The following is a 16811-nucleotide window of genomic DNA, read 5'->3' as shown; positions in this document are numbered from 1 at the left end:
TTGTTTACTGATGGCTGCGTGAAGTTCTTTCATAGCAAACTTGGCATCAGCATCCGGGGGAATATAGGCTGCAGTTATAATAGTGGAAGTGAACTCCCGCGGTAGATAAAACGGTCTACATTTAACCATGAGAAACTCAAGGTTAGCTGAACAATGTCTCCCAACAATAGCAGAGTTTGTGCACCAAGCTTTGTTAATGTAAATGCACAATCCACCACCTCTGGTCTTACCGGATCCATCTAATGTTCTATCCGCCCGGAATGTATGGCGTCCCGCTAGCTCAATAGCGTTGTCCGGTATTCCGCTGTTTAACCATGTTTCCGTGAAAATTAGAACATTACAGTTCAAAAGTCTCTTGCTGTATGTGATGTTGAGTCGAATCTCCTCCATTTTGTTCAACAGCGACCGTACATTGGCAAGGAAAATGCTGGGTAAAGAGAGCCGGTGTGGTGTTAGCTTTAGCTTAGCTCTTAGTCCTCCGCGCTTCCCCCGCCTTTGTTTACGATCTCGCCGGCGCCTGCGAGCACTTCCGCCCGGCCGGGCAGAGTGCATAGCCTCGGGTGATCTGGCGATCTCAGGAAGGAGTCGAAGGTTGTCCATAAAACTGTCGGAAATTCGCAAACCAATATCCAAAAGCTCACCTTGGGTGTACGATGTTAAGGCACAACTGTTCTGGACGAACAGACCCGAAATGAGCAAGAAAAATACTGCTAAATTACAGAATCTGGAGAGACCGCGAGCCTCGCGATGTACTCGCGCCGCCATCTTGGATCTTGAAACTTGCTGGTTGTTTTGATGAATATATTATTGTGTCCATTATAGCATCAAGACATCAGTGTGTTTGGAGGGTGTGTGTGTGGGTCACTTTGAAGACATATACTAATTATATTTAATTAACATTAATGTTCATAAAACATCAACATTAGAATTTGTAGTTCTTTATTTGAGCTTATTCCTGCTGATATCTTTTCACACCTGATGTCCATTGTGATGGACATTACACTTTAAAATTTCAAAAAAGGGGCTTCTTCCTCCTCCTGTCTAGTTGGTTAACCATGCCTGTCTTTTGTGATGCCTGAAGTTCAATCACCAGAAGACCTTCGTTCATCTTCGGTCACAGATGAAAATATTTTTGCTTTCTGACCCCTCTATATACAGCAACGCAACAACCACTTTCAAAGTTTTCAAGTCTTTATACCTTTCTGGGCCTTGAAAGTGGTCGTTGCATTGCTGTCTGGAGAGGTCAGAAAGCTCTCGGATTTCATCAAAAATGTATTTATTTGTGTTCCGAAGATGAACGAAGGTCTTACGGGTTTGGAACAACATGAGGGTGAGTAGGCCTAATTCATGACAGAAATTTCATTTTGGGGTGAACTAACTTTTGTGATTGGTTGATCAGAGACCAATGAGTGACCAGGCATTACTCAAATTATAAAAACATAACATTTTATTGGTTTAAACCAAAAACCATGTGATGTCCATTCCAATGGCTGCAGGGCCTGAAGGGGTTAATAGTGTTGGTGGGGAGTTTTGCATGCTAATCTTTAGGGTCAGAAAATAACCAGGGTATAGGCCTAAACCCACAGAAAGTGACAAATCCTCCAGATATTTGAAATGTCAATTCCTCTCCTTTTCTCTCGTTTGTGTTTATATAGTTAAAGTAGCCTACCCTCATGAAGGTAAAACGAAAAGTAACACGACGCGACGAACCAGCACATTATTGGTCAGTTGATAATGGGCGCGTTCGGAGCTGGTCGCGTCGCGGTGTCATATTGAAGAACACCCGCCCATGACTGCTGATCTCCTCCTCTTCCAGGAAGTAAAAAAAGGCGTCATATAAGGAGGAACAAGGGAAAACACGTCCTCCCCACATCTGTCTCTCTCCCTCATTAATGTGTTAAGCACATTAATGTTTTATATTGTCGTGTAAAGCAGCTGTATGATGTCCATTAGAGCGCGAAACAGAGAGGTCTGCGCAGACTGCAGCTCGACCGGTAAGACAAACAAAACAAACACGAAACTATGTGATCTTGCAGGGTTTTATTCAGACAGATGTTTATAAAATGAATTTATTTGAGATTATTCTCAAGCCTTAGCCAACACAGTAATAATACTCACGGATTACATGGATACTGGTTTCTGAATAAAACATAACACGGTTAAAGGACAGTCCCGATATTCCCATTGGAAAATACCGCTAACTGATGATGGTCAGGCCCTCGCTTTTAAAAACTAATTTTTACATTCAGATCAACCAATAAACTGTAACGTTAGTCTCCCAATTTTTTACTTTGAGGTAAAGACGCATCTTTAATTCATTAAGCAGGGAAGACCTAACAAAGATAGGCTACACCATGGTAACCATAGTTTCCACCGAAATCCCTAGTTTCTGTTATCATAACGGTATTGTTATTTATTATAATAAAACACTGAACTTAAATAACTTATATAATCTAATATTATTATTTAGGCTATTATATTTAAGTACCGTTTTTTTGTGATCCATCTGGTCTAAATGATCTACATTAATTTACTATTTTGGCTTTATCTGACTGTTAAGTTTAAAATGCTGTTTGTTGTTAACCTGTAAAAAAAAAAAAAAAAAAAAGTGCATTAAATAAGATACTGTTCCTCCTTTGCTTCAATGACAGTAGAACTTAAATTCTGATGATCATGTTCTCCTGCAATATTTGAAAATGATCTTGAGAGCATCTTCTATGCTTCCATGGAAACTAGCACATCTGGCCATTTGTACAAAGGCTCAGCGTTAAGGCCTGTTCACACCAAGAACGATAACTATAAAGAAAACGATGAAGATATAGGTCTAAAAATCGTTCTCATTATTACAGAATAGCAGAGTTAACACCACAGCTATAACGATAACGGCACAGAGAAACGATATAGTCGGAATCATTTTCAGAACGATTTTATCCAGCTGATGAACGATATAATCATTGACAGCCAATCAGAATCAATCCTGCTCTAACAAGCTTGAGCATTTAAAGCGGCAGACAAGCACGCGCGTAGAATAAACAGAACGATATCGTCCGCCGGTGTGGACACTGATATAGTTATCTTTAGTTATTGGTCTTGGTGTGAATGGGCCTTTATACATTTGTCATAGATTTGGCAAGTTTTTGACAGTAGGCGTGTAAGGAGGAAGAATGTATAATGTCGAGGTCTGCCTTTTGAGGGGAATTTGCAATACTTAAGTAACAAAGCTTTTCTTTTCTCTTTCTTAGATCCTCGTTGGGCCTCGATCAATCGTGGAGTTCTGATCTGCGATGAATGCTGCAGTATTCACCGAGGTCTGGGCCGCCACAGCTCTCAGGTCCGGCACCTGACCCAAACTTTGTGGCCCTCCTCACAGCTACAGGTGAAGACCCATTCTGCGTGCTCTTAATGTGGAGCTGCTTTGCTTTGCATCATGTTTCCTGAGGTTCATTAAAAGGAAATGAGGCATTGTATCTCGGTTCCTCAAACAGAAATAGAATGTAGTGTTCTGCGTATTTTCTCTCGTCGGCGTCCTGCACCACACCGCAAGACAATGAGCATTCAGATTCTTGAAATAACCTCTTGTCCTGGTTTACATGCAAACCAATAACCTGGTAATGCAAGTAAACCGTGTTTACTTGACTTTGTTAAATCATAAAAAATCTGATTATTGCCCAGTAGTGATGTCAAAACCTAATCATTAATGTATCTGTCTTTGGTTTAAGGATTGGTTTATGCTTAAAGGAAGAGGTCTTTACTCGCCCTCAAGTTGTTCCAAACCTCTATGAATTTCTTTCTTCTGTTGAACACCAAACATATTTTGAAGAATGTTGGTAACCAAACAGTTGATGGGCCCAATGACTTCCGTAGTATTTCTTTTTCTTGTTCTTTTTTTTCATTGAAGTGTCTAGACACTGCTCATGTGTCTCAGGAACATCATTGCAGCGTTTTATGCGTGTTCATTTCTTGTCTTAAGTGAAAGTTAATGAAAGTTGAGGTGAAGTGTTTGGTGTTTATCCATAGATGGTGAAGTCCCTGTACAATAATGGAGCAAATTCAATCTGGGAACACAGCCTTCTGGATCCATCTTCCATCATGAGTGGAAAACGCAAAGCCAATCCTCAGGACAAAGTCCAGTGAGTCCCATATATCATGTCATTTAGAGCCAAGCGAGTCTCTCAGCTTAAACATGCTCACTTAATCATTTACTTCTCTCTCAGCCCTAACAAAACAGATTTCATAAAGGCTAAATATCAAATGTTGGCTTTTGTTCATCGAATGCCATGTAGAGAAGATGATAGTGTCACTGCCAAAGACCTCAGCAAGGTAAGAATGTTACTTAATAAAAATGAACGAACTGAACTGGACAAGAATCTCTGAGATGAAAATGAGACTCAAACAAGGCCTATTGAAGATCTACATCTGATGTGGTCTTCAGAGGTCTTGAGACCAAAACCACAAAATAAACCATGGATTCACTCTTGTTTTGTTTTTTAGCAACTTCACTCTAGTGTGAGAACCGGCAATTTGGAAACGTGTCTGAGGCTGTTGTCGCTGGGAGCACAGGCTAACTTTTTCCATCCAGTAAGTTTCAAAGACCATAAGGATATTGCTAAGTTTTGAAAATGCTAAAGTTCTAGTTTATGTAATATAAAAAATAGTGCTCTACTCATGACGTGCAAATTAAAGAACACAGACGCAGCCGGATCATTTCCATAATGACCAACGCAATCTACCAAGAGCAGTGCAAATTAGCGTCTGGTTTAATTAAGACATGCCTTTTTTGGGTGGAAAATAATGGCGCAAATAACATTAAATTGACTAGCTCAAACCTTAGTAAATCACCTTGCATGATTCCTTTAAATAATCTCCCCCCATAAATCTTGTGTCTGAAAGGGAGACTCATACAAATGCATATGCAATAAGGTCAGCCAGAAAAATAACTGTCCAGGCCTTTTCAGCACTAACTTTTCACTGCGTGTCTTTAGTAAATCCTGACAGTAGTTTTTTTAACGCCAAAAGAGGGTTTGCGCTAGAGCAAGCTGTTAGGAAATCTGGCCCACTGATATCAGAACCCAATTTTGACAAAATGTGTAAATACTGTGCTTTGCATGGCAGTATAGGTGGATGCCTTCATGTCGATCCACCGCTAAAGTGGAAAAAGATATCATTATTTTGCTTTCTTTTCTATGTATTCCATGCGCACCATAGCAGGAGTTTAGTTTATTGTCCCTGACTGAATTACTCTAATGAATGTCATTTGTTTTCTTCAGGAGAAAGGAAATACTCCATTACATGTGGCAGCTAAAGCAGGTCAGCTGCTACAGGCAGAGCTGCTTACTGTTTATGGAGCCGACCCCGGAGCACAAGACAGTTCTGGGAAGACTCCTGTTGACTACGCCAGGTGAGAGAGATGCAGATTTGAAGGATCAGTACAAATATGAATCATTTTCAGTGATGTTTTATGTTCTGTTATCCGTTATGTCTCACTATAGGCAGGCAGGACACCAGGAACTCGCAGACAGACTGGTGGAGATCCAGTTTGAGCTGACAGACAGACTAGCGTTCTATCTGTGCGGGAGAAAGCCAGGTCAGTCATCAGTATCTCTGTAATGACAGCACAGCATGTACCTCACAGATTTGAGATCCTGGAAAGAAAATGGCTTCTTGTTTTCCTCAGATCATAAAAGCGGGCAACACTTTATAATTCCTCAGATAGCAGACAGGTAGGATAAGCTCTCTTTTTGTATCATGCCTTTAGTTTATTAAAATACTTAATTGCATAATTTGTTTTCATTGCTGGCTTCATATGGATAAGAAATGTGTAAGTATGGAAATGGCACTTGCTTGTCTTACTAGAGTAAGTTATGATCAGATGATAATGTCTCTCTTTATTTTATTTTACATACAGCAGTCTTGACTTGTCAGAACTGGCCAAAGCAGCAAAGAAGAAGCTTCAGTCCGTAAGTTGTACAGTAGTTTACTGTTTTTGTAAAGCTGTAACTTAAGTTTGTCTCCATGCATGGTGGGGTTGCTCATTACATTTTTATTCCAACACCTAATTTGACACCTAAAATTAGCTGTATACAGCAAAATAACCTTGCTGTGGTGCTTTCAGCTCAGTAATCATCAGTTTGAAGAACTAGCCATGGATGTGTACGATGAAGTTGACAGAAGGGAAACAGATGCAGGTTAGAGAAGCGTAATAGCCTGATATCTGTACATTTTTCTCTAAAAGTACAAATTCTGATTTTGTCCTAACATTTTGAATGGTGTCATTCTTTTGCTATTGTAGTCTGGCTTGCAACGCAGAACCACAGCACTTTGGTAACTGACACCACGGTGGTACCTTTCCTCCCTGTCAACCCTGAATATTCTTCCACTAGGAATCAGGTACATTGACACAGATGCGCACACACCTTGTAAAATTTTTGAGTTGATTTGATCATGTTTGAGTTTCCCTCTGTTTGTGGTATTTATGTTGCAGGGACGCCAGAAACTCGCAAGGTTCAATGCACATGAGTTTGCCACGCTGGTCATTGATATTTTAACTGATGCCAAACGCCGTCAGCAAGGAAATTCTCCTGATAATGTCAAAGGTGATGAAAGGTCTTGGGTTTGTCATGAACTGTATGATGCATAAAGTTCAACTTCCACCTTTTGTTTTTTCCCCAGATAATGTGGAGTTAATTCTGAAGGACATTGGGAACCGTCATGGCAGTGAAAGTCCTGAGATGGACCAGCCTGATTATGACAGTGTAGCATCAGATGAGGATACTGAGCAAGAACCAACATCTGGAAAAGACGAGAGGACCAAGGTAAATTGTTGAGTTTCTCTGGGTGCGTAATAGTAATAATTGTCCCAGGAATAATTGCGAATAACAATATTATTGTCATTTTAAGACAATTTTATGCCACTAAAATTGGTAAAATAACAGCATAATAATGGAAGTACATACTTCCAAATGACTTTTGATTCTCAAGAATATTTAGATAATAATTTGTATCCTAAATAAATAAAACTTTTGCAAAGTAACAAAAAGCAGAAAAAAACATGTTTGACAATGTCAGACCTTTAAAGTAGGCTACATAACAAAAAGGCACTTGTGTGGAGATTTTCCATCTACAGATTTTTCCCAGACCTTCTTTTCTCAGTTAAGTGGGGTGCCCACTATTGCTGAAAAACACAAACCGTATTTAGCAGCCCGCTATCCATATGAACAAAAGCACAAATGTCTCAACAGGCAACTAGTATTTTTCTAGAGACATGTTTTTTAAAAGTTGAACTTCTTTTAACTTGAGCGCTGTGTGTTTATAAAGCCGTGTTGTGCACGAGACGCTGCAAAAAATGCAAGTGCAACGTTTAAACGCGTCTGTCTAGCGCACGTTTACATAGAAAAACTATGCACCTGTCAGTGTCTCTGTGTGTGAGGAGGAGCTGCCTAAGCCTCGCTTTCATCTCTGACAGAGAGAGCAGACAAGATGACAGAGGCAGTGCGATCGGTTAAAATGTTGGCAGGGTTTCCCATGCTTCTTAAAAGTACTTGACTTTCAGATACATGGATTCAAGAACTGGAAAGTATGTGAAAACAAACATAAGTCCTTAAAAGTGTTTGAATTAAACATGTAAAAAAAATGTATAGAGTAGCATGGTGCTGCCAAAGCCAAAGCGAAACAGCGCTACTGATTGGGGGAAAGCAGGAAAACCTGAAAAAAACATCGTGAGTGCATGGATGCTGATCACGTGCAGGCAGCCCTGTGTGTTAATTTTATTTAACTAGCTCAGTATCAGGGAAGTGCAAAATCAATGCTTGGCTCAGGATTGAACTACATAAAAATTGGTTAATCAAAGTTCCAAAGAATAATGCCTAATAAAGTAGAGTTTATAAACACAGCGCTGCTTTGCGTACAGCACAAGTAACTGGGTAAATCAGTATATTTATGCTGTTCTATAAGCACCACCTACTTTCAGGGATTGAATTTGCAGTTCCTTTCAGTGTGTCTGCCGTTTTTCTTTAAACCAATGTGAAGATCAACTATAATATTGTCTGGTATTTTTAGACCGTTTACATGCAGAGTTGTAAACGTAAACGGTGGAGTCTCATGTGCTTTCAAAAATGTCGAATAATATGGTATTTCGTAGAGCTGTCAAAATGGCTGAAAAGCTACATTCGAATTTCTTTCTTAAATATTAGCAAAATTCGAATTATATTCGAATTCTAAAGTCAATACTTAAGGGATAGTTCACCCAGAAATGATTTACATGATTTACCATTATTAAAGTGCTCCACGCATCTCCGGGGGTTAATAAAGGCCTTCTGAAGGGAAGCGATGCGTTTGTGTAAGAAAAATATCCATATTTAAAACTTTATCGACTAAAATAACTAGCTTCCAGCAGACGGCCGTACGCATCGGTTTACGCAAAAAGAGTAACCTTGAACTTAAAGGTGCTGTATGTAACTTTTTTTATAAAATGAATCCTTTTTTTATTGCCCGTCTGTGAAGGGGTTGTAATCACACATTACAATGATCCACTTTTCGCGTTTTGCTATTACCTCTGAAGGCCAGTATTCCTATTTTTATGTGAAGTCTCCGGGTCGGATTTTCTGCGAAATCCACCGGATGTGACGTGCATGCGCGCTCCCGAGCCTCTCCGTTTTATATATACAGTCTATTGCGACGGCACTGCAGCTAACGACATGGAGTCTGATAACACCAAAAAACGACCTGCCTCCAGCACAACACAGACTCTGGCACAAACTCCAAAAAAAAAAAAAAATGTATCTGCTGAAGCTCGTCAGGCCAAACGTCAATCGGATCGACTCAGGACGAAAACACAGATCAACATTGGCAGAGCGTTTGAATTATGGAGAGACCTCCGCTTTGTTTTAGGTATAAAAACAGACCCTGAGTTGGCTTTCATCCTTTTGGACAGGTAAGCTAACAATACTTCAAAGCATGTAAAATATATTGTGATTTTGTGCTTTAGTTGGCTCAAGTTAGACATCATTAGTTCGCCAGCTAACGCCGACCATTTGCTAACGTTATCTGATGTGAAAGACTACAGTTGCAACTTTATTGCTTTTCACGAGCACGAGCGCTGTTGTTGCAATCTGAAACATCACCGCTAGAGGCCGCTGGATCCTACATACAGCACCTTTAACGCACAACGTAATGACGAACGCGGTTGCCCAGCCCTGTTTGTTTGAACCAAGAGAGGCATCAAGTTCAAGGGTTACTCTTTTTGCGTAAATCGATGCGTACGGCCGTCTGCCGGAAGCTAGTTTTAAATATGGATATTTTTCTTACACTAACGCATTGCTTCACTTCAGAAGGCTTTTATTAACCCCCAGAGACACGTGAAGCACTTTAATAATGAATATATGCGCTTTGATGGACTTCCAAAGACATACAGCCATTCACTGCGATTATGAAGCTTAGAAGAGCCAGGGCATTTTTTTAATATAACTCCCAATTGTATTCATCTGAAAGAAGAATGTCATATACACCCAGGATGGCTTCAGGGTGAGTAAATCATGGGCTAATTTTCATTTTTTGGGTGAACTATCCCTTTAATGTTAAAAGAAAAAAGTACTGTGTTGTGTCATCACGTCTCGCACACCTCTTGACACAAAAAAAATTAGAATGCACGGTTTTTGCATTCGAATGTATGCATGTTTTTTTTGTTTTATTCTACGAATATTTGAAATTTTATTTGACAGCCCTAGTTATCTAGAGGATATATGTATTGTATATATGCATAATTATTTAAAATTTTTAACGAGGTCACCTCCATATATGGTGCGATAAGTCAATATAGTAATTATCGCGACAGGCCTACTTAATAGTGCGTGGGATCAAAACTAACTGTGATCTTTTTTTATCAGAGCTCAGAGTCCTCAGACTTGTCGGACAGCCCGATCACCGTTCAGGAGTTCATGGAAGTGAAAAGTGCCCTCAATGCCTCTGAAGCAAAGATCCAGCAGCTCCTCAAGGTCAACTGCCATCTTAGTGAGGAGTTGAGACTCATGCAAAGCAAGGTAAGAGGTCAGATCGCAGTCCGACACTCCATCACTGCTGTAGCTGAAAGTGTCTGACTCCGCTTAGTGTCTTCATTTCAGTTAAACTCCCTCCAGAATGAGAACAGCACTCTGAAATGGCAAACTCCAAACAGTTTGGCAAGGTCGCAGGATCTCCCGCAGAGGGCACCTCCACGCGGCTGTAGGGCCATGTCGATGTATGAGACTGGTTCGGGTCCGAGGCAGTACCACCCTAGAGGAGAGACCGTCCACCCTGACACAACTCTGACTCTTCAACCACTGCCATCTAATGTAAGTACAAACCGAACCAAAGCCAAAATTGGTTTTGGTGCTCCCGTTTCATTATTTCCTTTGGTTTTAACTCAGTTGGTAACCCAGTGAATCATCACTTCAGGTATGATTTGATAACCCCTCTTTTCTTTTTGTGCATTCATAATTAAAAAAAAAATCCCTCAAAACATAATCTGAACCCTTTCTAGATTGGGAAGGGTCCCTCGGTGACTGCCTTCTCCTCCCTTCCCACGTTCCCCTCAACTCTGTCCTGGTCCTGGGATGAGATAACCCAAAGGGTGAAGTACCTGCTCAGTGAACAGGCTGTTGGAAGGGCTTATCTTCTACCTGTCCCCCATTCACTCAGTGCATGAATCAGATCTGTCCAACCAATGGACAACGTGTTCCTCAGCTGGATTACTAACTTTAAACCGTATATGCAGCGAGAGACGCCAGCCATTAACATTACTCACCACTCTGCTTGATGTGTGAAGCAGTCACTGGCTCTGATATCTCAGACCTGAAACATACTCTATGCAAGTACGTGAATGCAAACGCTTCTAGCTACACAAGTTTGATGCCGCCCATCGTTTGAAATGTATCAGAATGCAATCCATGCTTTTTTGTGCAGATGCTTTTATTCAAAGTGAATTAGATTGCATTGAAGGTATATTATGGAAGTAAAATAATGACAAATGTTTTTGAAACAAAAAAGCTTGTTGAATTGCACTACTTGAAAAAATTGCATTAACCCTGCTTGCATTTTAATGCATTGTATTTTCAGGGCTTGCATTTTTATGGGCTGAAATTCAACATGGTTGTATATTTAAGCTTTGAATATTTCAATTCAAAACATTTCACACAGGTTTTCATTATTAAAAACTCAATAATCCACATTCACCTTCCAGATTTCACTTCCAAAATGTTAATTCTGTTTAAAAATACAACCTATAATATTCGAAAGGCAATTTTCGATCCATTTTATTTCGCTTTACAAATTCACTTCCACAAATTCAGTGGTTCAAATTCAACAGAAAATTCCACATTTGACATCCGGGAACAGCAGGAATATCAGTAGATTGCGGATTGATAATCTCCATAGCTGTTAGTCAGCCTCACCAGCAGGGGGCGCAAGCGGCTGTTGATGAAGAAAACTATAGAGCAACGGGTGAGAGAGTCATTCATTCATAAAAACGGATTTACAGAAATGGAGCAAGCGGTAAGTATTGTGATGATTATCAGGGCCAGTATATATATGGAAAAGCTGATAAAGACACAAAAGCTGTGTTTACATTGAAGTCTTCACTGTTACTTTTGTACATGTAAGTTTTGCACAGCTTTTTCTATCGTGATCGAGATTATGTTATTCCCCGATGCTGATGTACAGATCAAACGTTAAATCTGAGGTAGTAGACTTGTATTTCTCTTGTTTGTTTAGTTTTCTTAACTTTATATTGAGAAGCTGCTGCAGAACTGGGGATTCCCTCAAAATGTTACTCTCCAGGAGTCCCTTGCGGTCAGGACACTTAAAGTAACTCAATGGACAAAATACAGTGCTATAAAAGACTAAACTCCCACTTTATTGGGGATGTAGGCTTTATTAATAGGCAAGCAGATGGACCAGAATATGAGCATAACGTGCAGTGTCACACTAAGCGATTCCCAGTGAAGTACTGGCATAAGTTGGCTTGAGACTGGAATGCACACTTTTTAGATAGTTGATATTAAAATAAATATGAGCTCATGTGGTGCTGAAAAAATAGCAATATGTACACTTGATTTGACAGTTTATTTTATTAAATCTCAAAAATCTAAAAGGTGTGCATTATGCCTGGCACCTACATGAACACTTTACAGTTGCTTTTATGACTGTAAGTCATTCTCTTCAAATGCTATTGAAGTTAGAAACGTGTGTACCAATGTCGTATGTAACTTTAGAGACAGTCTATATGTGCGAATATCAGTGTCAAGACAACTTTATGCCAGTATTTCACTCAAAATCGCTCAGCGTGAAACCTTGTCCACTTGCCTGTTCCTATATCTTGTATAGCCTACATCCCCAATAAGGTGCGAGTTTGGTCTTTTATATCACTGTGTGTTAGTCCATTAAGTTAAGTGTCCTGACCACAGGGGAATCCTGGAGAATGACATATTGAGGGAATCCCCAGTTCGGCAGCACAGCTGCATATAAAGTTAAGAAACCTAAACAACCGAGAGAAATATATGTCTGCTACCTCAGATTTATTGTTTGATCTGTACATCCGCATCGGGAAATAACATAATCTTGTTCACAGTAGAGAAAGCTGCATACATGTACAAAAGTAACAGTGAAGATATGTAAACACAGCTTTTGTGTCTTTATCAGCTTTTCCATATACTGGTCCTGATAATCATCACAATACTTACCGCTTGCTCCATTTCTGCAAATCCATTTTTATGAATGAATGACTCTCTCACCCGTTGCTCTGTAGTTTTCTTCATCAACAGCCGCTTGCGCCCCCTGCTGGTGAGGCTGACTAACAGCTATGGAGATTATCAATCGGCAATCTACTGATATTCCTGCCGTTCCCGGATGTCAAATGTTGAATTTTCTGTCGCATTTGGACCACTGAATTTGTGGAAGCGAATTTATAAAGCGAAATGAAAATGGACCGAAAATTGCCTCTCGAATATTATAGGTTGTATTTTTAAACAGAATTAACATTTTGGAAGTGAAATCTGGAAGGTGAATATGGATTATTGAATTTTTAATAATGAAAACGTGTGTGAAATGTTTTGCATTGAAAAATATTCACAGCTTAAATATACAACCATGTTGAATTTCAGCCCATAAAAATGCAAGCCCTGAAAATAAAATGCATTCAAATGCAAACAGGGTTAATGCAATGCATATGTTTCAACAAGCTTTTTTGTTTCAAAAACATTTGTCATTATTTTACTTCCATAGTATACATTTTATCAGTTCATGCATGCCCTGAGAATTGAACCCATGACATTGGCGTTGCTGGTGGAGCAACAGTTTGAGCAAGTTAAATTTAGTTTAACATGTTTATAGCTAGTTACCTGAATAACAATGCAGGGCAGTTAAATAGGGCAGATGTTTGACGGTAACTCTATCGCCCCCTTGAGTCTCGAGGGTTTGTTACTGCATTGTTAATGCGAGAACACGTTAAGTATTTACGACGTGTTGGCCAAGCGTCTGCATTTGACTGCTAGCGCAAAGTATGTTTCTGACCTTACTTTACAGCTGTTATGCTGATGTTTTGATTCTACACCAAAAGCATGATTGTTTGCTGTCTCTTCAAGCTTTGAGTAAGCACCAGTTGTCAGTAACAGGTTGCATCCCTTGTTTAAGCAGAAAGCTCACTGTGACTCTACTCCTGTTACAGGGATCCACCTTGGACACCCAGAGCGGCATGCCAGAAAGTGACTATGATAATGCACTGAACCACATTGAGATGGAAGAATCCGGGTTTGTCTTTCACCTTTTGTTGTTAAAAAAAAAAAAAAAACACACAAAAAAAACATGTATTTAATTTATTTTTTAACGGTGAATGCTTTCCACCTTCCCCACAGGTCAACACTGAGTAACTTCTCCAGGGCGAGTGGCTGGCCGGGTGACGGTACAGTGCCACAATCAGAAAACCTGTCTGAGGGCGAGTGTGATTCGACTCTACCGTGCACAGAGGACGTCATCAGCAAAACAGAGCTGATCACTAAGAACATCCAGGAATTACTCAGAGCTGCACAGGAAAATAAACATGAGAGGTAAGAAAATTTGTCTGGCCTTCGTGTGGCGACAGCCTGGGTAGGTTTAGTGGAGTGAAAGGAGTGAAAGGACCCATTCTCCAGTCGGAGACTTCAGTGGCTCAGCCCTAGTGACACAGTGTCTCTTTTGTCTGTTAAGCAAGTGATGGAATTGTGTCAACACAGCTGGGATATAACAACACATGGCCATGTTGGAAGGATACGTGTAGATCTTATGTTTTGTCTTTCTTGCTGAGTTTACTGCATGCAGTATGTTCAGTATTCACATAAGTATCAGGAACGGTCATTTGAATCCAATATTCTGAACACTGGGAGCCTTTGTTGTTCAACTTGCGCTGGCATTCGGTCTCAGGTCTGTGATGATCATTATGCAGTCATGGGAGAACGATACCTTAGGTTAGCATTTCACTCACCCAGATCTGCACTTTAGCTGTCCTTACACAGTGCAAAACAAGTCACATGTGGTTATTGTGGGTTTGGGGAGGTTTTGTTTTTGTTTTTGTTTTTTACCATCAAGAACCACTAATTATCAAAAAGGGCTTTCGTATCCTTGTTTTAATCCTGTATTTGTAAATAAAATGGATATTTAATACGTTTTCTTTATTTGAGGCTGAACTGGGTCATAGTGTGTCCAAAGCTTTTGTGTGGATGATTGGAGCCATATCAGAATCAGAATCAGAAAGGAATTTGTTTTGGTGACAGAAGCAGCTTCCACTACAAGACAACAACAGTACACAGATTGTAAAAAAATAATAATAATAAAGATATATGAATAAGATACACATATGTATATAATATATAAATTAACAAAAAACAAAAAAATAGAATAGGAGAGTATATTTGGTTCTACTTCCCCAAGTTTTTATAATAAAATTTAATATTTTAATCATAATCATTTTAAATGACAATTGATCTAATCAGAGAAAAAAACTGCATTTTCCATTGTCTTTCTTTGTCCAAGTTTTGTCCTGTGTTCGGAGAGAATTCTTGTAGCAGTGACAGAAATGGCTACGTTATTCCCTAAGGTAAGCCTTGAGCCAATAAGGAAACTTTGCCATAGTGGAGAATATAACCCTTTATATCTTTATGCATAAGTCTCTGCATCCACTCCAAGCACTAAGCGGTTAATACGGCTCTGAAATTGTCTCCCATCACAGAGGCCGTCCTCCGAGACCGTTCGCGGATCCTTACGCCTCTTGACCTCCAGTGCCAGCCGTCTGCAGGGCGAATGTCAAAAGGTCACACCGCATGATTCCCAGCAAGTTATTCAGTGTGCATACGACATTGCCAAGGCGGCTAAACAGCTAGTTACTGTGACTACCAAAGACAGTAACTGAGTTACAGTACGAGTCGCTGAGCGCCTTTCACCTATTATTGAGCGCCTATTATCTTGTCCAGTATTATTGATCAATTTTCGTTTACTCTAACATAACTTTCGGGGCACAAAGCCTTGATAATCAGCGCCCTGATTTTTTTAATTATGTTTTCCTAGCTTTACTGTGCCGTTTTATAATGTAAACTAATATTTGTTTTGCTTCCCATGGTGCTAATTAACTGATTTGTCATATCTGTATTGCTCTTGTTTGTGGATGAACAGAACATGGCCTTTACTCATTTCCTACCTGCACATTTCAAATATACCATGTACGAAGTTTAAGTGAGACAAAACTGAAAATCATAAACAGCTATTATTGCTGAAATTCAGCTGGCGTAGTAAGTATTTCTGTCTTGAAAACCAGCTCGCTCAAAATGTGACCATGATGTAGATGTCAGGACACACACAATGCCTCATTTCTTGTGCAATAAATACCTTTAGCCTCGCTGCAAAATCCTTCCTTACCTGTCCTGGTGTTGCCATTGTATTAAGTATTCAGAGTGTATAGTCTTATTATGGAGTGCTTTAGTATGTGAGCTGTTATACCTCATTTGTGTGTATGCTTGGGTGTCTATTATACACTTAAATATATAGTCCCTCACACATGCAGACACATCACCCTCGGCTTATGATTTTAAAATGTCATGTTTATTTTCGCCATTAATAGTTTTCATTAATTTGTGCCTCATCGTTATCCAGTTCAAATGATTGTCCCTTTGAATTTCTTTCAAGATTCAGTCTTTGCAGCTTAATCCCAGGCATGTGTGTGTGAAAGTTTTCATTTGTCCAGGGCATCAGAGAATGTCAGAGTTTATTCATAGGCAACTGTAAAACGAAATCCTTTTACTATGAATTCACTCTGTCTGATGTTTTAGGGATGCTCTTGTGTGTCCAAAGGACGTTTTCATGTGCTGCCTTGTCTGAAATAATACAAATAACACAAACAATTGCCTAACGGCCACCAGCTGCTGTGTTAGTGATTCCGGTATTATGTGGTATTGCTTTGTATTATTCAGTACATTGTATTATATTTATATACAAGTTATATATGTAAGCTGCTGGTTGTCAGTTATGTATGCAACTAATCTGGTGCGAGATTGTCCTATTTCCTGCTCCAGTAGCTGGTGGATGTGTACACATGCACTTACCTGCTCAATTTGGAAGGACACATCGGCCTTCATATGGGATATGCATCATGCAGTTGATGCTGCTTCACAGTCTTGTTACTAAATATAATAAATTTTAATTGTACTCAAGCTACAGCTTGTCATTTTGTTCATTAATTATTTGCATGTACTGTAGAATGACATAACTTAGGGATAGTTTACCCAAAAAATTTAAAATTCTGTTATGTTTTACTCACC

At 39.6% G+C, this 16811-nt stretch overlaps 1 protein-coding gene across 5 annotated transcripts; it reads left to right on the top strand.

Annotated features, from left to right (window-relative positions):
• Window positions 1-1691: 1691 nt before the first annotated feature.
• git2b (G protein-coupled receptor kinase interacting ArfGAP 2b) lies at window positions 1692-16703 on the top strand. 5 transcript variants are annotated; one of them, XM_084400877.1, is made up of 20 exons: window positions 1822-1994; window positions 3243-3376; window positions 4018-4130; window positions 4215-4320; window positions 4492-4578; window positions 5268-5398; window positions 5490-5584; window positions 5675-5720; window positions 5909-5957; window positions 6113-6185; window positions 6290-6387; window positions 6482-6593; window positions 6670-6812; window positions 9882-10034; window positions 10116-10325; window positions 10514-10603; window positions 13694-13776; window positions 13881-14072; window positions 15034-15097; window positions 15230-16703. In XM_084400877.1, exons 1-20 carry the CDS (start codon window positions 1940-1942, stop codon window positions 15407-15409), a joined length of 2214 nt encoding a protein of 737 aa, XP_084257003.1. In that variant the 5' UTR covers window positions 1822-1939; the 3' UTR covers window positions 15410-16703. The 5 variants fall into 5 exon arrangements, with proteins under 5 accessions (XP_084257005.1, XP_084257006.1, XP_084257003.1 ...); XM_084400878.1 differs by having other exon boundaries at window positions 5906-5957; window positions 10131-10325; XM_084400876.1 differs by having other exon boundaries at window positions 5906-5957.
• Window positions 16704-16811: the final 108 nt, after the last annotated feature.

This window comes from Rutilus rutilus, assembly GCF_951802725.1.
Source record: "Rutilus rutilus genome assembly, chromosome: 25".
Lineage (NCBI taxonomy): Eukaryota > Metazoa > Chordata > Actinopteri > Cypriniformes > Leuciscidae > Rutilus > Rutilus rutilus.
The sequence above is the reverse complement of the archived record's forward strand: the minus strand, read 5'-3'. Positions and strand labels throughout refer to the sequence as shown.